At 38.2% G+C, this 27,927-nt stretch overlaps 1 protein-coding gene and 1 long non-coding RNA gene across 3 annotated transcripts in view; one reads left to right on the plus strand and one right to left on the minus strand.

Moving 5' to 3' along the window:
• The first annotated feature begins 366 nt into the window (after positions 1-366).
• LOC149112357 (uncharacterized) lies at positions 367-10,289 on the plus strand. Of its 2 annotated transcripts, none has more exons than XR_016207398.1 (3): positions 367-1,161; positions 3,657-3,737; positions 9,187-10,289. It is a non-coding gene; the product is annotated as an uncharacterized LOC149112357 (long non-coding RNA). The 2 variants fall into 2 exon arrangements; XR_016207399.1 differs by lacking the exon at positions 367-1,161 and adding an exon at positions 2,921-3,560.
• A 12,511-nt stretch (positions 10,290-22,800) lies between these two features.
• Positions 22,801-27,927, minus strand: part of LOC110061911 (3'-5' exoribonuclease HELZ2-like) — a 42,840-nt gene continuing 37,713 nt past the window's right edge. Inside the window, exons 36-39 of the mRNA XM_089290213.1 lie at positions 27,079-27,321; positions 26,093-26,252; positions 25,567-25,734; positions 22,801-24,805 (exon numbers count right to left, since the gene is read on the minus strand). Coding sequence (XP_089146339.1) covers positions 24,702-24,805; positions 25,567-25,734; positions 26,093-26,252; positions 27,079-27,321 — 675 coding nt within the window. The 3' untranslated portion in view covers positions 22,801-24,701. The remainder of the gene's footprint in view (positions 24,806-25,566; positions 25,735-26,092; positions 26,253-27,078; positions 27,322-27,927) is intronic.

The raw sequence follows: 27,927 nt of genomic DNA on the forward strand, positions 1-27,927 counted from the left end.
AAATAAGTTTAATATTTAGTGTTGTTTGATAATTCGTGAAAAATAATCTGCTTCAATAATCCTTAACGCGTAATGCGTAGAGAAAATCTGCGCTTAAAACGCAAAAACGCCAAAATGGAAACGCGATGCAAACCTGTTATAATTCTTTGTTTATAGATTAACCGTTGCCAGGCTTTTAAAAACTGAAGAGGAAAACATACCGCTCCAAAACAACTCATTCTGTTCACTTTCGCGCTTCGCGATTATCGTCCGCCATTTTGAATTTTAAGTACCCTATTGTTTCCGATTGTTTGATCGAGCCAATCAGGAGAGACCTTGTAAGAGCTGCGTACTATCTGATAAGCATACGGTAAAATAAAATAACATGATAAAAGAACATAATAAAAACAATTAATATGTTTCTTCGCGGATGTTCAGACCATTAGGATCAATTGTTCTGCCTTTTTGAATTAAAAAAGCTTCCCTGGCCGTACGGATAGAGTCTCGGTTAGAAACGATTTTTTCGATGGGGATTAATTGCATGTCGTTAGCAGTGTGGTTAGGAGAGGACAGGAAATGTTCGGCGGCTGTAGTAGGTTTAGATTTGTTGTTAGGGTTATCTATGGTACGGCGGTGTTCATTAAATCGGTCTTTTAATCGTCGTTTCGTCTCTCCTATGTATTGTAAATTACAGCGGTTACACTGAATCATGTAGATGAGGTTTTTAGTGTCACAGGTCAGGTTGGATTTTATGGCGCGCGTTTCCCCGGTAGAAAAGAAGGTATATGTAGTAAGTCCGTGAGAAATGTAGGGACAAGTAGCACAGTTTTTGCCACAACGGAAAGAACCAGAAGTTGTGTCGGGTTTTGCTTTTGTATTCTTCATTTTATATGTAAAGCCGATTAGATCACTATTGATCCAACGTATGTAGCGTTGCACTTTCGTCCTGCGTGGCAGACATGTCTAACACCTTTTGACCAATTGTATGTGTTGTTGTTTCTTCCAATGAAAATGCGTTGTGATCGTGTCCTCTGAGATTATTTTACTGGGGGACGGGACGGTGTTTGCCAGTTGAAAGCTCGAAACCTATCGATTGTGACATTTATCGTGAGGGTGTTTTGCCGGATCTTTCTGCATGTTCCGAAACACATTTACAGCTGCCTTTGAAGCCTAATATTGTTAGTAAGAAGCTTTGTGAAGTGTAGTGTATTGTATTATGTTTGTAGAAATGGAGTGAGCAATTTATATGGCTCAAGTCTACGAAGCCATTTCGACATGTTCATCAGCAATCTAAGTTTTGTTGATCGTGTTGCTTTCAAGCGGCACGAACTAAGCTGGCACTAGTTTGTATAGTCCACACTGTTGTGTTTTGAATTTTGCAATTAAGATCTGCCTCCGTCACGGGCATAAAGAAACGCTGTCGTGCAGACAGAGCAAATTTTCACTCAGCTTATTACCACCTTGTATCGCCAAATGCCACCAAATATACAGCTTAGTTGGATAAAAATGCTATAGAGCAAAGCAAAACCAGTAGTTTCGAAATAATGTGCAGGATTGCAAGGATTAAAATTGGTTACAGTTCAAGAAATTTGAGTTTAGTTCAGGATGTCAAGAAATCGAGTTTACCATTCTTGTGACAGTTTGAACTTTCGAGCCTTTATTTTGTCTGGTATTTCTTTGCTTCTATCAGTATTGGGAATGATTTCTACCGATGTTAAAGTAAGCTTAAAAGTAATCTCCTGGGCACAATCATGAAAACAAATGCACAATACATTTCCCTGAATGTTTCCTACCAAGCACAGTCTCTAAAAATAAATTAAAATAGGTCACCATGCTTGCAAAAGAGATATGATGTACCAGTCTTACCCTATTTTGCCAGGTCTTTCAAATAGTACTATTCATTTATTTTATCACTCCGCATTACATTTTGCGGTGGCTGGAAGGTACAGTTTTTTGATGAACTTTGATAGGCATACATGAATTTTTGAGCATAAGGAACAACATAATAAACAACTTATGCAAAAGAATCGAAAATAATCCAAATAACATACAATCCATGAGTAATGATTTTGTTTTTGATGCTATTGAATAAGTGTAAAATTCTGCGCTTGAAGCATTCGCAATATAGTGCTAAGGAATCACCAGTTAAGGTCAGGGTTGTTTGTCCTTCTGTTCTTCTTTTCCTCTGTTGTTGACTTGCTACCTTTAAGCTGTTTGTTACGAAGCAGTGTTTTGTAGACACGCAGTGTGTATAGTCATCATGTGAGGCTGCTTCAAGAAGTGCTTGCCTAGGTTTCCTTTTCTATTTGGCTGGTCCAATTAATACATATTATAGTTCACCACTGAATTTTCTCCGATTCTTATTGGTTTAAATTGATCACGTGACGCAATAGTGTTCATCCGTGGAGAGACGCTATCAGCCCATAGTGCCTGTCTGAGGAAAATACCTGGATGGATAGTACTCATCCGCGTAAATGTTTCTGTAAAGAAGCGGGCTTACAGAAAGTAAACAATTGAAATATATTAAGTGGGTTTTTGTCTGTTTTCTTTTTCAAATTTTACATTTGGCTTCAACGACCTTCCATGGCTTTGATCTAAAAAAGTTGAAAATAATTCAATATGAATTTTGAACTGGCACGTGGAAGAAAATTTAGTGGTGAACGATAAAGACAATAGAGTGTTTATGTCTTGGAACTATCGGTTGATAGTTGTCCCTTGGAAATTTGATGTTCTTAAAACTAGCATATTTGTTTTAAGAACATCAAATTTCCATGGGGCAATTATCAACCGATAGTTCCTCGACAGAAACTCTCTATTGTTTAAATAGGGATACATGCCAATACCTTGTCATGTCTTCATTAGGTGGCATTGCCATTATCTCTTTGTGCCAGCTCTTGTGTGAGGAACATTGCCATTCTTGTAATCTTCTGGAGAATTTATTCATGTTTTTGGATACTTGGTTTTTTTTTGTTCTTTTAATGTAAAAACAATTAAAGAAGGAGAAAACGGTTTGTTTATCTACTTGTATTTTTATTCTCAAGGATGTCTTTTATCTCTTGGTAAATATATATGGGTTATTGACCAAGTGTGAGGTCAAGATGGCTGGATATTGGCCAAGTTCATTTTTTGTGAGTTTATGGACTGAGACGGAGTTGAGGTCCATAAACTCGCAAAAAAAGAACGAGGCCAATATCCAGCCATCTTGAACGAACAAGCTTGGTCAATAAAGGATTTATTATATGGCTTTCGGGGAAATTTTTCTTGCGGGACACGGCAGGTAGTCCCGAGCGGGCAAGATAGCTCCATCTTGCCCACTCGGGTAGCCAATCACAGCGCAGGATTTGATTCATCTTGCCTGCTCGCGGAGCTAGCCATATAATAAGATGTAGTTCTCACCAGCTAAACTTTGCCACTAGAGATTCAGTCTGTTCTGTTTTGGTTTCATTGTCAGTTGAAATAGACTTTAAAAACCTAGGTCTTGATAAGATAGTCATACTCTTGCAGTTGTTTCTGATTGAATTTTGTTTTCTTTTAAATTTCCCTTTACTGAGGAACAGCTTTTAATCTACAAGGCTGTACATGTATGTTATTTTAAAACAGTCAGTGTAACTTAAAATATAATTGCATTTGTGTGATTTTGTGTTTAACAATAATGCTTTGAATTGCTGTTTTTGCAGTAATGGATGATCATCATGGGTTGGATGAGGGAAAACATGCACAAACTGAAGAAAGTCGTAGTAGAGAAGGAACTAGGGATGGTGAGCATCAGCCCTTACCATGATATGTATCAGTTGCCGTGCATTGATAACTCTTTTAGAGTTGTGTCTTGCCAAAATAATTCATTTTTTTGTTACCTGTACGTAATTGGGTCTTAACTGTAATGGCAGCACTTTCTCAAGAATTTTAGGGCTTGTGTCCTCATATTATACTTCAATATCTGGTTAGCTTATGAGTTTTTTCTTGTACACTAAGTACTCCAGCAATACTAAGAAGAACATTGCAAACCAAATGTGTTAGAGGAAGCCAACTTTTATGTATTAGAGAAAGCCAACTATTATGTGTTAGAGAAGGCCAACTATTTTTCAAAACACATCTTCTTCGCACCTGGATAAATTAGCCAGTTTCTAGTTTTTAATTCCTTTTCATCCCTGCTATGAAGGCTTAAAATTTAGCGCAGGGGGTATTTAGTAGATGGAGTTTCAAAATCTTAAGGAAGAAGTGATTGTACAGTACCACGTTAATGCACAGCTTATTATTCTTGTGTATCCATTAAACTAGTCAACAACCCATTATCCCCACTGGAACAAAATAATTTTGTTTTTAAAATTGATATAAAATAAAAGTCTCAACTTACCGGTAGTTTGGGAGGTTCTGTGGTATATTATAGGTTAAGGTATAGATGTATGGCAGTGATACAAGCAATCTTTGCTGCATGTTACAAAGAAGATATTGGCATATCATATGTAGTTACTCAAGCATTTGTCACATATTTTTTCTATTCTTTGTTGTGACTCTTATTTAAAACCCCAGAAGCTGTGAACAAGACAGCTTGTAGGAAGTTGAGCTTTCTGTGTTAGCAAATGACAACCTTAACTTAAATGACAAAACTGGTAAACCATACATGTACAATTGCCCCTACTGTATTCTATATGTATACTTACAACCTGCAAAGCACTCACTTTCTTTCCTGCAATGGTTTGGGGCGCAACAAACATAAATGAATTAAGAGAGGTTGAGGAGTCGAGGAGGCAGAGTAAAGAAAACTTTTGGACGCCGCAAAGCTCTTAGAATGAGCTTGACGGCTATTAATGCAGTGTTCGACACTAACTTTCTTGCTAATTTGCCCTTTGGGCAACTAGTTCTGTTTTTGTTGGTTCCCCGTGTGTCTTTTTAGTTGCCTACCTGGTAGACTTTTGTTGCCCATTAGCACTCACGAGAAAATTTCAACTTGCAGAAATGCTCAGCTTTTTTATAAACTTGCCTTCTTGTTTTGGTGTTGCAACAGTAATTCACTGGGTGATTAATCAGTCATAGAGCACAACCCTCACAAGATTTTAAACATCCATGAACTGTGCCCACACATTTTGATGAGACTCCACTTTTCTAAAATAGACCCAGTGAAGCACTTTTACTGGTCAAATACAATGAACCAACTGTCATGAATGAAAACATAATTCATGCCCAGAAGCACATCATTATCATTAATATTATTGTTATTATTTTTGTTGTCATCGTTGTTGTTTTTATTGCTATTTTTATTTATTATTATTGTTATTATTAATAATTGTCTTTTTAACTATATATTAAGGAATGGCAAAAAGATGGCTCAGCCCGTACCTGTAGTGGCTATTTTGTATTTGTAATCATAGATTAATAAAACTGCTTCTCTTCCTCACCAGAGATCAGTCGGGGAGTAGCTTACAATCCTGACAACAGTGCCCCATTTCTTTTTGAGTCACAACAGTAAAACTTATAGCCAAAATGTTGCCGTACCGTACAATTTGTGTGGAAAGACTTTGACACAAAAGTTATTTCCAAATACTGTTGCAAAATGCATCTTTGAAAATTCAATGAGGTTATCAAGCATTTTATAGTATTTTAAGAACTAGGGATTAATGCTTTTTATGGTTCGCACGATCACTAATTGACTAGCCACTTTTATTTAACAAGCTTTGGGGCAAGCTTCTCACAAAATTTGGGTTCATGGCTTGTTTTGGAAATGAGAGTCAATTGTAGAAACTTTCAGTGAATGTTAGAGTTGAGTTTACATGTCTTTGACCTTTAAGTTAATACTTCTGAACTTCTGCTCAAATGATTTCCCCAAAACTTGGGCATGGTTTGTATTAAGTCAGAATAAGCTGGTTCCAGAAATTGAGTAAAAGTATGCCAGCAAAATTTTTTTTACTGGTAGTGTTGTTGTCCAAAAAATGGGGTCCAGTCAAACACCAGTAAGAATAAAAACATTTTCCCCAGTAAATGGAATTAAGTAACATTATCACCGAGTGAAACACAAAATATTTCCCAAAATTTCTTAACCAACACTTCAAAGCCCCAAAATTTATGTTGCAAACTTTGACATGGGGTAGTGTGCCCACAATAACTGCAGAACCACCTTAAGTAATGATGAAATGGAATCAATAGAATAACCATGATAAGAATGGTGTTATCCTTTTGATACAATATTAATAGCAAACAGTGGGGCTTGACTTTCCAAAATTACAGAAAAACTCGAATTGCATCTAGGGCCACCAGATCACAGTTTTCAAGCAACATACATTTAAATAGAAAGGAATTGTTAGCCAAATTAACTTTAACTAAAAATAACAGGCACTTTTTAAAAATAAAGTGGTTTGCTATTAAACAGTTAAAAAACAGTTCCTTTATATTGCTATATGTAGAAACAAAAAAAATGAAAAGGGTTTGTCAAACACAACTCGATACACCACCACCACCCACATAAGTTATGATACTCTCCCATGTAGATGTGGAAGGAAAACACCTTGTTTTCACTCTAAGAGGAACTGGAGTTTGCAAGCCCTGACAGCAAGCCCTGACAGTTGTTCAGATTGGTTTCTTTGGAGTTAATGACAATAAATTGATTAACACCAAATTAATTAAGAGAGCACTCGACAACCAAATTGATGGCATTTTGTTGGGTTCTTCATTAGGCCGTTGTTGTTGTTTTTTTTTTATCATGACAGAACTCAAAAATGATATTGTTCGTAAAATGCTTGACAGTGGCCTTATAAATGAGTAGTTTTATGGACGTTATTTTGAAGATATGCTGTTGATGGACAAACCAAATAAATCTGACATGTTTTACAGTCAACAAATTTGAAGATGGCTTGATCCATTTCCTGGACATTTCTCTGAAAAGAACATCCATTGACATTTATAGGAATCACACAAACACTGGACAGAATGTCTTGTTTTCTAGTCAAGTACGTTGACTTGCCAAAATTACTTGGGTTAGGCCTTGTTGCACCAGGCTTCTCGTATATGTGAAATAGCTCTCTCATTCAGAAACAAAGAACAATGATGAAAACGTTCTGTTAGGGAATGGCTTTCCTAAATCTGTGGCTTCTAATCTTGTGAGGTGTTTCAGACACAGTAGCTCAGAACCTAGAACATCTTATCCCAATAACAACAAGACTATGAGTTTTAAGGATTTTAAATTCTAATGTGGGGTTTAGGACTGGCACTAGTTTTGGTAGGCTAATGATGTAATTTTGAAAGCAGATGGAAGCTCCTCTGGGGGCCTGTCCAGGAATCCCCATCAATGTCTCAGACCAAAAATGGCATGTGCTTTTAACTATTACTTCATCTCATGCAGGAAGGAAGTGATGTCTGAACAGTTTTCATTGAAGTGCCTTGAAACCAGAACCAGAGTATTAACAATATTACGAACAACGCAACAAAGAAAGTACAGGATGCAAAACAGAGCACAGTGATGCAAACCCAAATGCAAGTTAATTTTGAAACCAAATTGAAAATTGCTATGTAGAGTGAGACGGGTAACTGCAATCACAACTGGTGGTTTGCTATTTGCGTGAAAAATTAGCAGACATTAAGTTGAAGGAAGTGAGTTTATAGAGAAGTCCATTTGCATCATATTAATCAAAAACTGGTTTTCTTAGTTAGGTATAGAAATACAGTATGTTAATAAGTAGTTTCTTAGAAATCGATTTTGAAATAAAAACTAGCGCTAAAAAGTCACGACGTTTCGACCTCTACGAGGTCATTTTCAAGTGAGTAAATTTTCTACAATAGCATATAGCCATAAATATGTTAAAAACAACTTATAATAGATAAAAATGTGGCGAACGCTAAAATGTGATAAAATATGTGAAAAAGTGTTAAAAATATACAATGGAAAAATAAAATAATCTTAGCAAGAATTGCTCTAAACAAATAATTGGGCGCGAATTGAATCGCACTGTTTGTTTAGCATTGGTTTCAGTTCTATGATAAAAAAAACATTTCAAAAATAAGGTAGCCAAATTTGTTCTGACACTTTCTTAAGATTCGAAAACTCTGTGCGATGTCTTCTGGCTCCATATCGTGCTGCTCTCTGAGGTGGTTTCCGATTGCCGATTCTTTGTGTTCTTCAATTCGTTGGTGTGGGTGTCGGCACGTGTAACCGACATAGCCTGCATCACACAGGCCACACTGAAATGAATACACCACGCATTGTTGACTAACAAGAGGCTGCTTGTCTTCCCTGACCTTAATTTCATCCTTGATCTTTCTACTTGTGTAAACTGGGTTAATATCTGCGTTGATCTTCCGACTGAGGTCAGCCAGCTGTTTACGTACTACGTTTGCAGATTTCTGGTCCTTGTAGGGCAACACGATTCTGACTGGGGCTTCTCTTTTATCAGCCACTCGAGTATGTGAATCCTCGGACACTTTTGATTCAATAAATCTGCGAATGATTGACTGCACAAGGTCGTCAGGATAGCACAGTCGGGAAAAGATCTCTTTAAGGCGTTCACATTCCTCGTGAAAAAACTTCTACTTTCAAAATACAGTATGAATATTTATAATTTGAATTATAATAATATTACTGTTGTACTTTAGATTGTAATTCCAATGCTCTTTTTAAAAACTGATTTCAGTTTCATTAGGTAGTTTGGTGCTTTGGGCCCAAAGCAGCAGCCTGAAAACGGTCCTTGTAAGTTGACAAGCTCTTGAATAGCCAGGAAGTTTCAAGAAATGGGCCCTGAAGAGGCAAAGGGCTGACTTAAGACACAACTTAAAGCGAGTTTCAATTAGTCCAGCAAATTTATTTCACTTTCCGTAGGAGGAAGGTAAATTCCTAAAGATAAACATGAAACGAATTACTACAAATAACTAACTGAAGACGGCAGAAAACTAAGAGGAAAACACAAACAGACGATAAACTAAACGGCTTACCAAAATGCTGGCAACGGGGTTCAGGGAACCAAGAAGATACAAGTGTACCGGACGATAAACTAGCACTAAACGAACATGAAAGGATAACACAAATATATACGCAACGAAATTTACATACGACGCGAGAAAAAAAGCATGCAGAATGTGAAAAAATACATTAACATACGGAACAAAAAAGGACACAAAGAAAACACGAAATAGCCGTAACAGGCCCCTTCACAGAAAGTTTCAGTTTTCCACAATATTGTTGTGTCTATTAATGAAGTAAATCCATCTCCATATTTTTAATAGCCTGGCCAAACCATACCTGGAGGCATTAGATGATATGATCGATGAGGAGGAGGGGGAGTTAGAAGAAGACAAAGAAGAAGAAGAAGGACAAGAGGATCAAGAAGAACAAGACAATGATGATGAACACCTCTACAGAAAGTTAATAGAGGATGAGTTTAGTGACAGTGATAAAATCAGTATTTATTTCGTAGATTTTTTTAATTTTTATCAGGATTTCTTTAACAGATGTATTAATAAGTAATAATTAAGTAAATAGAGGATGAGTCTGAAATTGTTTTGATTGTTCTACATTTACAACAGCTTATTCAAATTAGCCCAAGCTCAAAGGCTGAAGAAAATATGTCATTACTTTTTTTTTTACTAAATGAACCACAAATCACTGTGTTGCCTGTGACTAGTTTGTTGGATCTAGATTTAAGGGACAAAAGAGTGACAGAACTTTTCATCTTTGTAATAAGAACCCAGCCACAGTCGTGCCTGACTAACTGTGTCCACCTTCCTTGGTTTAAATAAGCTAATCAAAATGCATGAATGGTGAAAATATCAAGCATCATGTAACCTGTTGATCAGTCGACAACTCCACCTTTCACATTTCTTTTCATAATTTGGATTTGCCAGATTTGAATGGAAGCCATAGGAAAGTTGTTGAAAACATGTCAAAAAATGATGAAAAAAAATTAGTTTGGTGGTCTGTGTTAGAAGTGCACCACTGTAAATGCAATGATAAGTATTATATTAGTATGTCCAAAAGGCATTTATCTGTCAAAAATAGAATTTCTCAAACTAATTCTAACTTTGGTTATTTTGCCTTTGTAACAATACAAATCTCAAGATTATAGTGGTTTTACAATACAGGCTAAAAACATGCCCTAAAATATAATTTTCGAAAATGTTTGGATAAAGCAACGGTTTGTATCATACGTGAGCATTGCAGATAATTCAAGCCAATTAATTCAAGGTCACAAGTCAGATTGTTTTGGTTCGTGTGTAGAAAGATCTATAAGATTCCAGTTGATAGTGATAATGGTAATTATACCTGCTCATGAAAACACCAGTTCTATAAATTCCAGTCTAGCCATAAATAAATAAAAAAAGATTTGTAATCTTCTTTGTCATAACTCAATTATGTTATTGAACTAGTATGAGGTCCGTGTTGGTAAAACATTGGTCGAGTTCTTCGCCTTGCAATGTTACGGCGAGATCCATAGACTTGTTAAAAAAAGAAATACCCATATCAGTATCCTACTAAAGTTTCATTCCATGTTCAATGCTAAATTCCTGAGGGGTGTGCCTACAAACGAGGACTAACAATAGAGCTATAAATCAATGAACATAATAAATCCCTCTAAGATTCTCTAACCGAAACAAGTGATAGGTTGAGGTATCACTGAATTCCTAATTTTCAACCTTCTGCTTTCATTTCATCGTCTCTCCCGGTCAATAACACGTACCCGTTGTAGCTAGTTCCAGCCGATCCCAGGAATGCAAATCTCATTAGCAGTCAGTGCTCTCTCTGATAACCATAACGAGTACTTTTAAGGGTATCAAGTCTTATATCGGAGGTTCGGTGATATTTCTTTCTAAAAACAAAAACTGAAATAGTGTTCAACATAATCTGCTCAGCACGTTTGCGAAAATCTATTGGTTCCTTTCAGAGGTTTCTTTAAGAGCACTCGGCTAACCTCCAGGTACGATTTCCGTACAGCGCCATACATTAATTATGTATGCAACTATGTCAAACTATCACATTATACTCAAACAGCAATCGTGAAAAGAACGAGTCAGTCAAAAAATTGCATGCATGATTAATGTAAGGGGTGGTGCGAAAATCTTGCCAACCTCCCTGTCAAAATAAAAGAGCCCCTCTGCCAGTTTTATCCACATAGTATAATTTCCACTGACAGAATCGCTATGATTACGATGACGACCACAAAGCGCTTTGTGGTGTATTGAATAGGCCACAAAGCGCTTTGCGGTGTTTTGAATAGGCCACAAAGCGCTTTGTGGTGTGAAAAGTTGGAAAAACCAAATTATTTCAGAAAATAGCTGTGAGATATTTGCGAGTCAACGAGCCATCCAGGTTTCAGTGTTAAATCCCAAAATAAAACACCACATAGCGCTTTGTGGTATTTTGAATAGGCCACAAAGCGCTCTGTGGTGTTTTGAGTAGGCCACAAAGCGCTCTGTGGTGTTTTCAATAGGCCACAAAGTGCTCTGTGGTTTTTTGACTACTACTGCTGTTTTGTAAAGCAAAGCGAACTAGGAACAGTTAGAAAGCACTCCGGCCATAAAAATCTACTCGACAAGAAAATTTCTTTAATAAATGTTCGATGCTACAGGAGACGGCTTACCCAAAAAGGTTCAGTCAGCCTCAACAAACTTATACTGGGAAGAGGGCTTTCGCGAACCGGATTTCGTGTGAGTGACAAGATTGGGAATAGAGAAATATTGCGCAGATTGAGTGGTAGTTTTACAGCACCGAAACTAAAATTGGTTACACTGCTTCTCAGAAATTGTTTTGCCTCTGTAATATCATTAAACAATCTGAATAATTTGAGGATAATCAAAGCGCGGAGTTTAATATTGGCTGGCCGGGAACACGCAGTTCGCAAACCGGAGAGCAACCACTGTTTAAATCTTCGATCGAACTTTCATGTTGAAAATTTGAAACTGAAAATACACTAAGTGGTCAATTTCCGATAGAAATCTTGTGAGGTAAATGCCATTCTTGCAAATAGTCGCTGCATATTTACGTTCAGAGTCACTCTGGTTCAGAGTAAAGACATACAAAGTCAAATACTGCTTCCGAACGCTACCCCCCTCCAAAAATCAATTTTGCTCGAAGACCGAACTGCAACGGAGTTTAGTTACCAGTCTTATGCTGCGTGTTATTAGATAGAACGCATGATATGATTGGCTCCGTATATCACATTACGTCAGAGGACATGTCTGCTATATAGGACATAACTGCAACGGTACAAACGTATACCAGCAGGATCATCGTTCCGGTTGCTTGCTTAAACATTTTATAGAAAATTGAAAACTGGCGCGAAGACCCCGCCACGAGGCAGATTTAATAATTAACTAATCCAAGCGGTATATATATATAAAAAAAAAGAAATGAGTAATAACGAAGAGGCAAGATTTGCTGTTACTCCGAGTTTCGTGCTTACGCACTCATCAGACAGTATTTAATGATAAGCATTCCTATCAACTAGATATATATACACGGTATTAAACAATAGGCTAATTGCTGGACTAGTTGCATTACAATAAGTGATAGTTATACTGGAAAACAATAGGTGTGAAGACAGAAATTACGGGGACGAGTATAAACTGCGTGGGTGCAGTACAATATAAAGAAAGTGTCAAGCGTTCTTCAAGTAGAATTTGTTCTCGTGCCGGCATTTAGAAATAAGTTCTGATCTTTTGTTTAGTAGATTGTCGTTGCTATGTTTGATAATCATTAGTTTTTCTGTGAGGCAGAGGTCGCATCGTTTGGAAATGTTGTTGTAGGGTCTTGCACGGCTAATAATTGACCATTTGATGTTGAAGTCTTGTTTTTTGTCGTGTAGTTGCCAGATGTATTTAGAAAGCTCGGTGCTGTTGATGTGTTTTCTGTGCTTAAATGTGGATTTGTGCTGCGAGAATCTCTGTTTGAATGTTCCTTCTGTCAGTCCAATGTAGTTCTTGGTTGTGTTGTTAGTTGTAACTTGTGCGTTGTAGATTACACTGGAAGTCAGGCATTTGTTGTCTAGCGGGCATTGGTCTTTTTTGCGGCAGTTGCATTGCTCTCCGGTGGTTGCGTTGGCGTTGTTGTCGGCGTTTGTTATTTTCATGTTGTGTTTGTTGATTACTGTTTTCATGTTGTCCATGCAACTGTAGCTGACTTTGACGTTGTTTTTGTTGAAGAGGCTGTGGTATTTATGTTGGTTCGGAAAGTGCTTAGATATGAGCTTCAGGAATGTTCTACCGATGTTTGTCTTTACGTTTTTACTAAATGGAGGGTTGTACCATATAATGTTTCTTTGTCTGTTGCGTCGGGGGCGTGTTGGTTGATTGTCTTCGTTGTAAATTAGTGTTTCAGAGTATCCGCTGGCTTTCAAAGCAGTTTCGTAGATTGGTTTGGCCTTGTTGAATTCGTGTTCGTTGCATGAGTTGGCGGAAATACGGCGATTGATGGATGCTGGAAGTTGCTTTATTATGTTAGGTGGGTGGTTAGACTTTGTGTTGATGTACTGCGGTTCGTCGTTAGGCTTTCTGTAGGGGCAGTAGGTCCCTTTTGTAAGATCGAAGGTGACGTCCAGGTAGTTAACAATTTTCATGTTAGTCTGTATGGTAATGTTGAGTCCATATGTCTTGAAGCGTCTTGTTATGTCCTTCCTTGTACGGTCTGCTTGAGGTCCAGAGATGTTTTTGAAGATGGCAAGTCCGTCGTCTCTGTAAAGCCCGATGTTGTCTATCCCGTATGTGTTACACAGGTCGTCGAGAATGAATAAGCCTACGAGCTCGCATACTTCGGCTCCGTCGAAGCTGCCCATAGTAACGTCAAAAGAACTGTTGTTTTTCTTGATCCAGGCGGTGTTACTGTCAAAGAGAAGGGATTTTCTTGAATGCATAATAATATCGATGTCGCGGTCCGTAATGGAAGTGAATTGTTTGGCGAAGTTGATTGCGTCTGTGAGAAGTTTCTCAGTAATGGAAGGGTAGAAGTTCTCAATGTCAAATACGGCGAAGGTATGTTGATCTTTGTGTTGTATAGAGGAGAACCAGTTGATGACGGATGATGAGTTTTTCCATTGGTTAAGGCCAGTCTTCTGTCTCACAGTCGTGTTAATGTTCGCGAGGATTTCTTTACTGATACGTCCAATCTCACTTTTTGCAGGGTTAATGAGTCTACATGTAGGTTTGTTCTGGAAGTTGTCTTTATGGTCTTTGAGTGTTATAAAAGCCTGTCGCTCAGCCATGCGTTCCGCGCGGTCGTCAATGTTCAGATTAGTAGCAATGACTTGAGCTTCTTTGTTAATAGCAGTAATCGTATTAGAATTTGCTTTCTTGTACGTCGATGTGATATTGTCCTTGAGAAGCTTGTCGTGCGAAGCTTTGTCTACTTCGTAGTAGTTGGTTGTTTTGTCAGCAGGTATGAATGTTTTTGTGGAGTTGTTTATTTTCCTAATGTCTTGTTGTAGATGGTCTTGGAAGTCATCTCGTATTTGCCTGAATTCAATGTTCTTGATCATTTCGTACACGTCAGTTTCAAAGTTGTTTAGGTCTTCGTTCTGAGGAGGGCATTTTGTAATCAAGCGTATGCGTTGGAAAGCCTTCTTCTTCGAACAGAATAAAGATAAGAATAACACAGACCACAACAACGACGACGACAACATTGACAACAACAACTTTGGTTTTAAATCAAGAAAATGCCCTCCTCAGAACGAAGACCTAAACAACTTTGAAACTGACGTGTACGAAATGATCAAGAACATTGAATTCAGGCAAATACGAGATGACTTCCAAGACCATCTACAACAAGACATTAGGAAAATAAACAACTCCACAAAAACATTCATACCTGCTGACAAAACAACCAACTACTACGAAGTAGACAAAGCTTCGCACGACAAGCTTCTCAAGGACAATATCACATCGACGTACAAGAAAGCAAATTCTAATACGATTACTGCTATTAACAAAGAAGCTCAAGTCATTGCTACTAATCTGAACATTGACGACCGCGCGGAACGCATGGCTGAGCGACAGGCTTTTATAACACTCAAAGACCATAAAGACAACTTCCAGAACAAACCTACATGTAGACTCATTAACCCTGCAAAAAGTGAGATTGGACGTATCAGTAAAGAAATCCTCGCGAACATTAACACGACTGTGAGACAGAAGACTGGCCTTAACCAATGGAAAAACTCATCATCCGTCATCAACTGGTTCTCCTCTATACAACACAAAGATCAACATACCTTCGCCGTATTTGACATTGAGAACTTCTACCCTTCCATTACTGAGAAACTTCTCACAGACGCAATCAACTTCGCCAAACAATTCACTTCCATTACGGACCGCGACATCGATATTATTATGCATTCAAGAAAATCCCTTCTCTTTGACAGTAACACCGCCTGGATCAAGAAAAACAACAGTTCTTTTGACGTTACTATGGGCAGCTTCGACGGAGCCGAAGTATGCGAGCTCGTAGGCTTATTCATTCTCGACGACCTGTGTAACACATACGGGATAGACAACATCGGGCTTTACAGAGACGACGGACTTGCCATCTTCAAAAACATCTCTGGACCTCAAGCAGACCGTACAAGGAAGGACATAACAAGACGCTTCAAGACATATGGACTCAACATTACCATACAGACTAACATGAAAATTGTTAACTACCTGGACGTCACCTTCGATCTTACAAAAGGGACCTACTGCCCCTACAGAAAGCCTAACGACGAACCGCAGTACATCAACACAAAGTCTAACCACCCACCTAACATAATAAAGCAACTTCCAGCATCCATCAATCGCCGTATTTCCGCCAACTCATGCAACGAACACGAATTCAACAAGGCCAAACCAATCTACGAAACTGCTTTGAAAGCCAGCGGATACTCTGAAACACTAATTTACAACGAAGACAATCAACCAACACGCCCCCGACGCAACAGACAAAGAAACATTATATGGTACAACCCTCCATTTAGTAAAAACGTAAAGACAAACATCGGTAGAACATTCCTGAAGCTCATATCTAAGCACTTTCCGAACCAACATAAATACCACAGCCTCTTCAACAAAAACAACGTCAAAGTCAGCTACAGTTGCATGGACAACATGAAAACAGTAATCAACAAACACAACATGAAAATAACAAACGCCGACAACAACGCCAACGCAACCACCGGAGAGCAATGCAACTGCCGCAAAAAAGACCAATGCCCGCTAGACAACAAATGCCTGACTTCCAGTGTAATCTACAACGCACAAGTTACAACTAACAACACAACCAAGAACTACATTGGACTGACAGAAGGAACATTCAAACAGAGATTCTCGCAGCACAAATCCACATTTAAGCACAGAAAACACATCAACAGCACCGAGCTTTCTAAATACATCTGGCAACTACACGACAAAAAACAAGACTTCAACATCAAATGGTCAATTATTAGCCGTGCAAGACCCTACAACAACATTTCCAAACGATGCGACCTCTGCCTCACAGAAAAACTAATGATTATCAAACATAGCAACGACAATCTACTAAACAAAAGATCAGAACTTATTTCTAAATGCCGGCACGAGAACAAATTCTACTTGAAGAACGCTTGACACTTTCTTTATATTGTACTGCACCCACGCAGTTTATACTCGTCCCCGTAATTTCTGTCTTCACACCTATTGTTTTCCAGTATAACTATCACTTATTGTAATGCAACTAGTCCAGCAATTAGCCTATTGTTTAATACCGTGTATATATATCTAGTTGATAGGAATGCTTATCATTAAATACTGTCTGATGAGTGCGTAAGCACGAAACTCGGAGTAACAGCAAATCTTGCCTCTTCGTTATTACTCATATACTCAGCTCTACACTATATGTGTATTGAGCACTATTTTAATGGGATCTGCCACTTCCTCATATGGTTAAAAAAAAAGAAATAGAAGTGTTTGGTTTGAAACTTACTGTTTCCTGTAAGAAATATTCACTATTCCCGTTATAAGTTGGAACGCAAACATGGCTATCTCTATGTACTCTTTTTTTCTTTTTTTTTTTTTCTAAATTTTGTTAATTTCTGCGGGTTACGTGCCGACAGTCACGTAACGCACATAAAGTCAAAAGCAGATTGCGATCAAACGAGTATGTTTCAGAGAACAACACATTTTTTTGCTGCATACGATTGCATAAAAAAGGTCTGTTTTGAAAAACAGTGTCGGCTGCTGTTCTAAACCTTGTTAGTTCTTCACTGTTTGACCGACGCGACAGCGATAAACCTGAGAAGTTAAATATTTGTGTTTCACCGTTCGATCGACGCGACAACATAAACCGGAGAAGATAAACATCTCGCCCCATTGTGGCCATAGAGCAATTCGGGTGATAACAATTGAGTTTTTAATTTCAAGGGGTCTGAGTTTTCGGGGTCTGTTTCGGGGTCTGAGTTTTCGTGACACCCGTTTTTCCCGGCTTTCCCTAGACTACCTCCAAATTGTATGACCCCTTGCGAAGACTGGTGACGATCATATCGAGGAAAGCACCGAATATAATGAAGTAAGCACCGAATATAATGAAGTAAGCACCGAATATAATGAAGTAAGCACCGAATATAATGAAGTAAGCACCGAATATAATGAAGTAAGCACCGAATATAATGAAGTAAGCACCGAATATAATGAAGTAAGCACCGAATATAATGAAGTAAGCACCGAATATAATGAAGTAAGCACCGAATATAATGAAGTAAGCACCGAATATAATGAAGTAAGCACCGAATATAATGAAGTAAGCACCGAATATAATGAAGTAAGCACCGAATATAATGAAGTAAGCACCGAATATAATGAAGTAAGCACCGAATATAATGAAGTAAGCACCGAATATAATGAAGTAAGCACCGAATATAATAAAGACAGCACCGAATATAAGGAAAAAAGCACCGAATATAACGAAGAAAGCACCGAATATAACGAGGGAAGCACCGAATATAATGGAATAAGCACCGAATATAATGAAGACAGCACCGCATATAAAGACATAAGCACCGAGTATAATGGAATAAGCACCGAGTATAATGAGTTAATCACCGAATATAATAACATAACTACTCAATATAATGACATAACCACCCAATATAATAAAAAAAAGTATCATAAGACAGTTCTGGCGTTCCATAGTCCAGGCCAGCCAAGAATACTACTGCTTCCACTCCACTCTGAATTTTTGTAACGTAGTCGTTGGAATTTCTTGCTGTCCCATAGCTTTATGCTCATTCCCATTTCTGTTTCATTTTGATACACTCAGGAAAAAAACAGAAGACTAGCTGCTTCTATGCCATAATTTTCGGCACAAAACAAGCAAAACAAATCATGAATAACATCCTGAAGATCATTTCGTCTGTTCGAGAAAGACTGAGCTACTGAATCACATGGGAGCAAGATTGAGTTGTCCACAGAATATTTGACTTGATTTGAGTCTACGCTTTTTGTGTACAGCGGTTATTTTATTCAGTATAGTTATTTAACCGCGCGGCCATGGGCCGAGCGCGGTTCTAGGTTTACCCGTGGTTTATTTTATTTTTTTCTTTTTGTCGGTGACCAGACGCAGACCTCCGCTCGGCCAAACTTTGAGTCATGCAACGTGTGATGTTTTTCTGCCAGAAGCTGTTAAAACATAAATACACGGACAATTTTACGGATATTGTTTTCTTTTTTGTGGGTAAAATATATTTTCTTTTCGTTTTATCAAAGCGTTGGATTTAAAGGGAATAATAAATACGCTGAAAAAAGGTATTACGTCAGCCATGGAATGCGCTGACGTTGCAGCTTTCACTTTCGCTACGTGACAAATAAGATCGTGTTTACTTTGCAAGTTTATATCGGCAGAAGCGACGGTCATTAATTTATTTGTAATTTTCCCAGTATTTCTTGCGGTTTTAGGCAAATGAAGTAAATCCTTTGGCTGTGTTATCGCAGCGAGTTCACAGATCGGAAGGAAAATTAAATATTTGCAAGCCAAGCAAAGAACTTGTCAGAACGTGCAAAGATTACGTCATTGATAGGGAAATAACCACCGTACTAAAGATAGCCGTGGATAACGCAATTCTTGAATTATGTGACTTGTGTGACTTCTTTGCTAACCCTTAACTCAAGGGAAAAAAACAATTAAATTTAATCGTGACTTTAAAGAAAGAAAGCGGTTTGTAATAGTGTTCGTATCTTCATGCACGTACATATCCCGAAGAAAGTTCCAGATTAAGACTATTACGTCATCGGAGATGTCACAACGGCTACGACTGATGGTGCAATAATAATAATAATAATAATAATAATAATAATAATAATAATAATAATAATAAATAAATATTTATATAGCGCCTATCCATGCCTGCTCTAGGCGCTGTACAATAATAGAGTGTGTGTTGATCAAGTGATGTGATGTCTACAGTAATCAATGAATCATCAAAGATTGCTTTGGAATAAGGACTGCGTTGCGACTGTAGTACTAAGAAAATAGTTAAATTTTAAAAGCGCGGTTATAAGATCTAACAGATCTTCTTGTTCAAAATGGCGGCTGAAGGCGATGCAGAACGAAAAGAAAAGCATCCTCCGTGCACTGTAAGTATATAATCGCAGCTTCTTAACGCACCCCTCATCTGAAATAGCATTTTTTAGGGGTAGTCTATTTAGGGTAGTCCATTTGGGTAGTCCACCAGGGTAGTCCATGGACTAGGGGTCAGTGTTTTGTCCATCACCGTGTTTTGATTTTAAAGCGCCACTGAAACGAAATTTTCGTATCCGAATTTTTTGCTTAATAATAGATACTGAACCTTACTTACAAAAGCAGTCAACTTTTTTTCGCTGACAGTGGGCGAAAACCGCTTTTTCAGCCGTTCGAAGTCGCTGATTGAATCCACAATTAGCGGCCATCTTGGCACGGTTAAAATAGTCTCGTGACGTCATTAATTGTATATGGGGCGAATGTTTGTAAAGCCCCGGCCGCCCAAACGATCGCAACATATCAACACAACATATCGCAACATTGTTGGCCCAGCATTTGCAAGCTTCAGCCAAACCATCGTAACATTTGAACGCAACATATCGCAACATTGTTGGGCGTCTAACATGTTTCGCGCGTTTGGCCACCCTGTTGCAACGTGTTGCTACATGTTGCGACATGTTGAGTATTGAAAATCTAACAAGTGCGCATGCTCGGGCGCAACATTGTTGCACGAACCAAATCTCGTTCCCAGAGTCTTCGTTCCCATTGACCAGCGGTCGGAAAACGAGAGCTCTGGGAGCAACCATTTTGAAATAACCGAATTCTGCCCATCGGTGTCACTGCTCCAAGAGCTCTCGTTTTCCGACCGCTGGTCAAGGGGAACGAAGACTCTGGGAACGAGATTGGCACGAACCTGGCCAGACGACTACAACATCATGCATGTAGGAAAATTTGACCATTTTCAAATTTGAGTCAACAACACCCAACATTTCGCAACACATTGCAACAGGGTGGCCGAACGCACGCAACATGTTGCTCCCAACAATGTTGCGATATGTTGCGTTGAAATGTTGCGATTGTTTGGCCGGGGCTTCATGGTCATATGTTTCATGCAACATTTGTGGATGTTGCATGATGTTGTACTCCGTTTGAGAAAAGGGGCGCCTGGTCCTGGTGACCGCGCGCCCTGAATTTTCAACTATTTAAAAACGAGAAATGTGTTAGTGCGAACCGATTGGAGAGTATTAGGGAGAAAGGCTATTTGTGTACTGAGGTTGCGCGTGGAGGTTTTTTTCTCTGTTCCGGTTTTTCTCAGTTTCTGTTCTTTTCCCTCAAATTCCTTAATTCTTTTCTCTTTAATTTTCAACAGTTCTTTAACTTCAGCCACTCTAAACTTTAATCATGCGATTTGAAGGCCGCTGTCCATGGTTCCAAGTCGACGCCTGATATAAAATATTTTAATACAGTAAAATATTAATACAAGACGTTTGCTAATGTTTACAAAAGTTAATCTAGTTGGGACTGATTAGAACGAATGAGAGCATGTATATGCCTCCCGGTCCTTCTACATTTTTCACTCTTTCCTTGTTTTACTAATCCCCTTCTTAAACAAACGACACTCTGAATTTGTTTTATTCACTGCATAAAATATAATAAACCGTCTTTGTCGCTTTTTTTCCTTTTATCTTTCCGACATTATTACGGCGCCAAACCAAGTGGTTGTGTTAGTCGTCATTTAAACAATCAACAAAAATTAAAGCACGAGAGACATAACATGACGTCTGTAACACAAAGCACAGACAAACAGAAAGGCTATTATTTTAGAAGTCTTAGAAGGATTACAGACAGACAGACAGACAATTTATTTTACTCGGACAATACACTTAGTTATGGTAACAGTGTGTTACATTTTCTGCGTGATGAAGAAACCAATCATGTGGTTTTATTCTCAGAGTTATAAATTCACCCAATGGGTATTTAAAGTAAATGCACGCATTAATGAAAGATTACTCGATCCATGGGAAAGAAAGGTAATGTAGTAGACTCGGCCGAGGTTCGATTAGAGTCGAACTGTTTCGATGCTTAGGCAAATGCTGGGTTTATCGCGAGCTCACACAAGGAGTGAAGGACACTCGACTGCTGTACGACAGGACGTAACATATCAAAATCGATCATCCAAAACGTAGTCGATAAGTCTATAGTACAGTACTCTATATATCTCGATAACTGTGAAACGACGAGTTTAATTTGCCGATAAAAGTTGATAATCACAAGATTTTCAACTAAGTATCGACTTCTATCCACAAAAATGGAGACAATTTGGGTCAATGACTAGTTTCCTTCGAGTAAAAACGTCTTCATTGGAATGGAAAACTATTTCAGGAGCACTGAAAGTTTTCTGATGACTTACTAATAAATCTCTTTTTTAACAATATTAGTCAGTAATACTTTTCATTTCCACCAGAAAATGTGTGTTTCACCGAAGAGATTTGCCACGGTGATTTGGCCGTATTTGTACATTAAAAATACTGACAGGTACTACGGCTTTGTTTTTCCTGTAGAAAGATACGGCGTCTTTTTGCATACAGTTTCTGCAGCTTTGACACATTGATGTCGAGCTAGCTGGTTTTGTAAAGTAAGAGGATAATAAAAAGTTTCCTTTTGCATAAACAACTTAATTACAGATAAAGGTGGACACTTACGTAAATCCTGCGGCACTAGGAGCTCATCAGAGCAGAATACAGTGCTTCTGATCTTGTCGTTGGAAGGGACAAGTGTTCCTACACGATTTTAGACGGAAAGTACGAACTAGTTTTCTATATTCCATATTCCATGCGACACTTTAACAACAAAGGCTTATACATAGATCATATTTCCCGCTGTAATTATGTAATTAAACCTTATTCTAAAATTGTTGTCACGCTCTGTCTCGCTGTGCTCAACTTTACAACACTATTCCCTCCCTCCCCCCTTGAAAAAGGCATGTCCCCATGCCTGAGCTATAGGGAAATGTAACTAACTAGATTATAACAAAAGTAGCGTTTTCCGATCAAAAGCATGATTCATTAAATGTCTTGCTTAAATCAACTAACTTAGAAAACTTCTAAACAAGATACAAAGTAAGTTCAATTGATTGTAGAGCAGTCAAGTGTCCTTCAATCCGTGTGTGAGCTCGCGATGAACCCACCATTTGCCCAAGCAGCACCCTCGTTAGTAGATTTAAGGTAGATGGATCAGTACTACCGCTCTTTTTAAGTTGTACAAATACCCAATCCTCGATACGCTTGTTGAGATTAACTGCACTTGTATCGACATTATTTCAGTCTTCATGATTTAATCGATGGGACAAATACGCTCATATCATTCCCACAGCTATCTTCACTATGTCACATGGTTGAAAATTACTATAATTTTCATTACTGTTAAACACACGTGTTGACAGTCACGCATACATGAGAGGAGATTGTACAAAAGGGATCTATTGGCATACATTGGCTGATTGATGCTCTCGTCTGAGTTCTGTAAAAATGTTTTCCATATGCGCGCAAACAGCAAAAGCAAAACGATAAAAACACCGTAAATTTACTGTCTTCTGCTCACTGAAGGTCGCAAAACCCCAAACATAGTTAATAGAGGGGACTGGTTATGAAGCCCGGCAATCATCAAAGGACAAGACGAAGGTGTCAAGATTTATGTTGGAAGGTCCACGACCGTGCACAATCTTTTGCTTTGCGCTCATACACTATGCATGAATTACGTAACCAAAACGTTTCTTTTGGTTAGTTCCTCAGTACGGAGTAAACAACTATTGTGTTTTGTGCACGGTCAAGGCCAAAAAACCGAACACAAAGATACAATAATGAACTTTGTCGGGTTTCATAACCATTCCCCTCTATTAACTATACCCCAAATAAGAGTGAGTCCGCTCCAAAGAAGAACAACAAGTAGGCGAATTCGCATGCACACACTCTTGAATACCCCATCCAAATGCCTTGATAACTCATCGACGAGAGAATAGATTTTCCGCTAATTCTCCAACTTTGAAAACTTCGATTTAATAAGCTATGTTCTATTTAACCTATTCAAGATATCTAATAGCAGATTTGCACGTAGTCGTCATTTGACTACAACTACCAGAATTCCTTTCGTTTTTTCTTTATTATTTAAATTTTGAATTCCCGGTGGGGTTTAAATAACAATTAATTGCCCTGGTTAGCACAAAAAACAGAAAAAGTGAAGGATTCTGATAGTTGTAGTCAACTGACACCATCATGCCAATTGCCTATTGCACTTGGTGTTGAATTCATGTTTTTCTTGACCTTTTCTATTTTTCTGTTTTAAGTGTTATTTGTGTTTATACCTGCTTGCTTCATGTAATTTTCAAAATTAACAACAAATTATATTTCACCTGTGCTGAACTATTGAGATTCATTTAACCAGAATGAAAACGCAGTCAGAAAGTTCGTTTAAGCTCCTCAATACTTTCTGTCTCATATTATTGATAAATAAATTGCAAATTAATTAGTATAAATATTCTCCTCCATATGTACCACGCTATACCAGGTGTAAATGGCCTTAACCCATAAAATGGAATTTTTTGCAAAAAATCAAAAAGCAACAAAATTAAAACTAATTGGTAAAATGCAAAATATATACGGCGTGAAAATTGCAAGGCCACTGCCATTGTAAATGCTTCCTACTTTTTCTTGCCTAATTTTAATTAAAAGAACTTTCAAAATAGCAACTACATATTTACAGAACGCTTCAATTCCTAGCTTGTGTCTAAAAGAACCTGCTCTTTTCTGAGCTCCCCTAAATTACCCAATAAAATAAACCTAAAAGGCTCAGTCATGTCAAGAATCGCTTATGGTCAAACCTCGTAATTCCAGGAGATTCTAGCTCCCAACATTGCAAGGCTGTTAGCCCTGATTAGCTGATCAAAACTAAAATTATAGGATCTCTCCCAGCTCTTTCGAGTCAACTCAGTCTGCAAGCCCAGCATACTGTAGTATAGGAGAAGGCATATACAAACTGAGAGAAGGTGTCGTCGATTTTGTTGAATATCAACATTTTACGAGTAGCGGTGAATGGTTCATTACGTTATTTCTATTTGCGTTTGCCCAGCTGCGTTGACTTTGGCTTCGGTATTTCAATATAAAGCCATAATCACTATAACAAAGGAGAAAATCGTCTCCGGTGACGGAAAATTTCCTTTCTTAGACACAGCCAGCTTGAATAATTTTTTGCAAATTGTTTGGATCATGCATATGATGGTCTAGCGATTTCAGCTTCAGTTGCTGGGCCATTCAGATTCATCTACCAGACAATGATTTTTTTCGTAGAATTCTATTAAATTCTGCCACATGGGATGGAGCTTCAGTAGGTTCTTGTTACCTAAAGGGACAAAGAGGGCAAGTTTAATGGAAATGTAGTTAGTATTGCTGAGTAAGAATAAATCAAAACACCCTAGCAAATTTGCATTTAAATCTTTCACATCTTCTCTCATGTCAAGAGATGTACGTATAAAAAAGGTCTGCTTCGGAACAAATGGTCCATACCGCCGAGGTTATCCCAGTTACTAGGAGTAGTTCTAGCACCTCCTTGATGGGATGCTAAGCCATTGAGGATTCATCCCCAGCATTGATTCGCCGGTGCCAATTTACGCACCCGTTGTTGGGGAGACGCACTGTGAGGGTAAAGTATAGTGCCAAAGAACACAACACAATGACCCCGCCCTGGGCTCGAATCTGGATCGCTCGATGCAGTGGCCAACGCGCTAATTATTAGGATACCACGTTTCCGACTTCCACAACCAAAGACTCGACTAATAGTATTCCAGTACAGACCACATGTTGGTTCAATAACATAAACACGTTTATGACAGATGGAAATAATATTTAAGTTTAGGCGAACTATTTCAGAAAACCGATATCAAATTAACAGAGAAAAACAGTTTTTCGAATTGCAACAGTTGCGATCTTTTCCTAGTTAAAAGGGACCAGAGTGTAGTAGAAAAATACAGCTTGCAAGTGTCCCTGATACTCGCACGCTATCTTTAACTCTGGCGTGCTCTTTTGATTAGGAGAAAAACGAAGAAAAGGAAATCAAAAAGAAAAATTTACCAATAATAAAGCATCTTATGATCCTATACATACCGATTATACAGAGTCCCTTCCGCGCTCGAGTAATCCCCACATTCATTTGATGCTCATCTCTTAGGAAACCCAAATGCTCCCGGAGCCAGTAAAGTGAAGGCTCAGGGTCGATATCGTCCTTACTCAGGGAGCGAACCAAAGACAAGATGACGTAATCCCATTCACTTCCTGGGAATGAATTTTTGAGAGGTGTTTGAATTACACATATCGCTGTATTTGGATAAACAAGTTTCACTGGCGCCGCCTAGATCGCTATCAGCAAAAAATCAGGTGAATAAGAGACAACGTTGCAGAAACAAAAACAACAACTGCGACAACAACAACAATAATAGCAGCAACAACCAAAACAACAATAAACAAAAAAAGTGAAAAAGAGAAATACTTGATATAGACTGGAAACCGCAGCATACATTGTATATGTGATGTGCTGCGCTAATAATGTGAAGCATTAATTATTGTACCTGCGATTTCCAGTTAAAAGCAGATGCTAACAAAATACACTGAAAGCATAAAAAGTCAATTTTACCCTGACTTTTTGCAATGGTTGTGACGGGGATATCTTTACACCTGTACACTTTTTTTAAAGACTCGCTGATCTTGCTTCGCTGTTCTCTGTAAGGTGATAAGATCACGACTTTTGACGAATCCACGTTGTGTTTGTAGACTAAGGACGTCGCCACATGCACCTGACAAAGAGTAAGTCTGTATTAGTAATTGGTAGTATACTCGTAAAGATTTGCATCACGAGGACTAATGCAAATCCTGCATTTTAATTGGCTACGCTACTAGAGGACTATTAGTAATATTCCTCGAGTAGCGAAATTAGTTCAATCGAACGTGACGCTTTCTTTCGTTTTATTCCCAAATAAATATTTCTTCTACTTGCATTTGTTTACTTTATTGTTGCCTTTTCTGTCCGTCTAGTTGGGTGATACTAAAACAATTAGACCCTTCGCCCTCAAAGCTATTGACCTGTAGCCTTGCGGGCTACGAGTCTAATTGTTAATTAGTATACTCGTAAAGATTTGCATCTCGATGCGTAAACATGATCTCGTGTAGTTTTCCATGGCCTTCTCCTTTCCTCCCCCTCCCCCACATAGCTCACAATTTCCACCTGTAAATCCAGGTAAACTTAATGTTGGGTGTGGGCTTATAACCAATATCTATACGTTGTTCAGAATTTTTTTTTGTTTTGTGTTACCTATATAATAATAAATAATAATTCAAAATGTGAAGAAAATTTGTTTAATTAGGTAGCTATGCTGTCGTGTTAGCTTATACCGTAGAACTAACAGCAATCCAAACGAAGGAAGAGATCGAAGCCAAACTTTCAGTGACGCTTGATGAGAAACAACAGTTTATGTACAACCATATAAACTACGACGGTTAGCTTACTATCTGCTAAGAAATGATCGGTTAATCTCATTCCCTTTTACTTGCTGAAATACTGAATCGCCGATTAGCATTGCATAACTGTAATAACAAACAACATTTTGACAACATCAAGCTTACCACTTTTCTGACTTCCTTCTCATTTGATTTTGACTGTTCATTACTATGTGCCGTCTTGATGGAGCTGCTTTCCTCTTCTCCCTCAACATGGCAAAATGCTATTGGGAAGTTCTGTCCCGTTTTCGCAGGAGCAGGCCAAAAGGACTGTAAACGAGGGTCCAAGGTCGCGATGGACACTGATCGGTCTGTTTTTAACTTTCCTTCATAAAAGTAATTTGAGGGAAATCTGCAGATTTCTTCTTGCTAAGAAAACAAAAGATAATGTATTGTTAAATCAGCCTCCATCCGAAACTGATACACCGTTCAACTCGCTTTTCTTGTTATTTTTAAGGACATCGCTTAGTGCTGTTTAGGATAAAGATTCCACATAACGCGCGCTCTGATTGGTTGAAACAACGTGCTTTATCAGAGAACAGATGCATGGTAAGATGAATTTCAAAGTTTTGCTTCGGAATTTATACAAATTTGACCCAAATTAAAGGCTCAGATAAACGCAATGAAAACGAGCTATTTGCCTGCAGTAGACATGTACTACATGGAAGCCATTATTAACAACAGAAGTGTTCGACACTACTAAAATAACAAGTTTTACTAGATTCCGACAAAACGGTTACCACGTTGCGAAATAAACAAATTCTAAACCTAGCGAATGCTTCAATAAAATATATTATATTTGCTGCGAAGATAGAAATTATAGTTTATATGGTTAATTATAATTAGACGTAAAACAACGACAGAAAACACCAAGTGAGCTGTCTCTATTTAGGATGGGAAGCTTTATGTTTGTAAAAATGTTCAAACAACACTTACATGAAGTGTAGTAACGCTCCTTCGCTAAATAAATAGCGA

This window comes from Orbicella faveolata, unplaced genomic scaffold (assembly GCF_042242905.1).
Source record: "Orbicella faveolata isolate gen_17 unplaced genomic scaffold, um_ofav_v1 contig_2, whole genome shotgun sequence".
In the NCBI taxonomy this organism is placed as follows: domain Eukaryota; kingdom Metazoa; phylum Cnidaria; class Anthozoa; order Scleractinia; family Merulinidae; genus Orbicella; species Orbicella faveolata.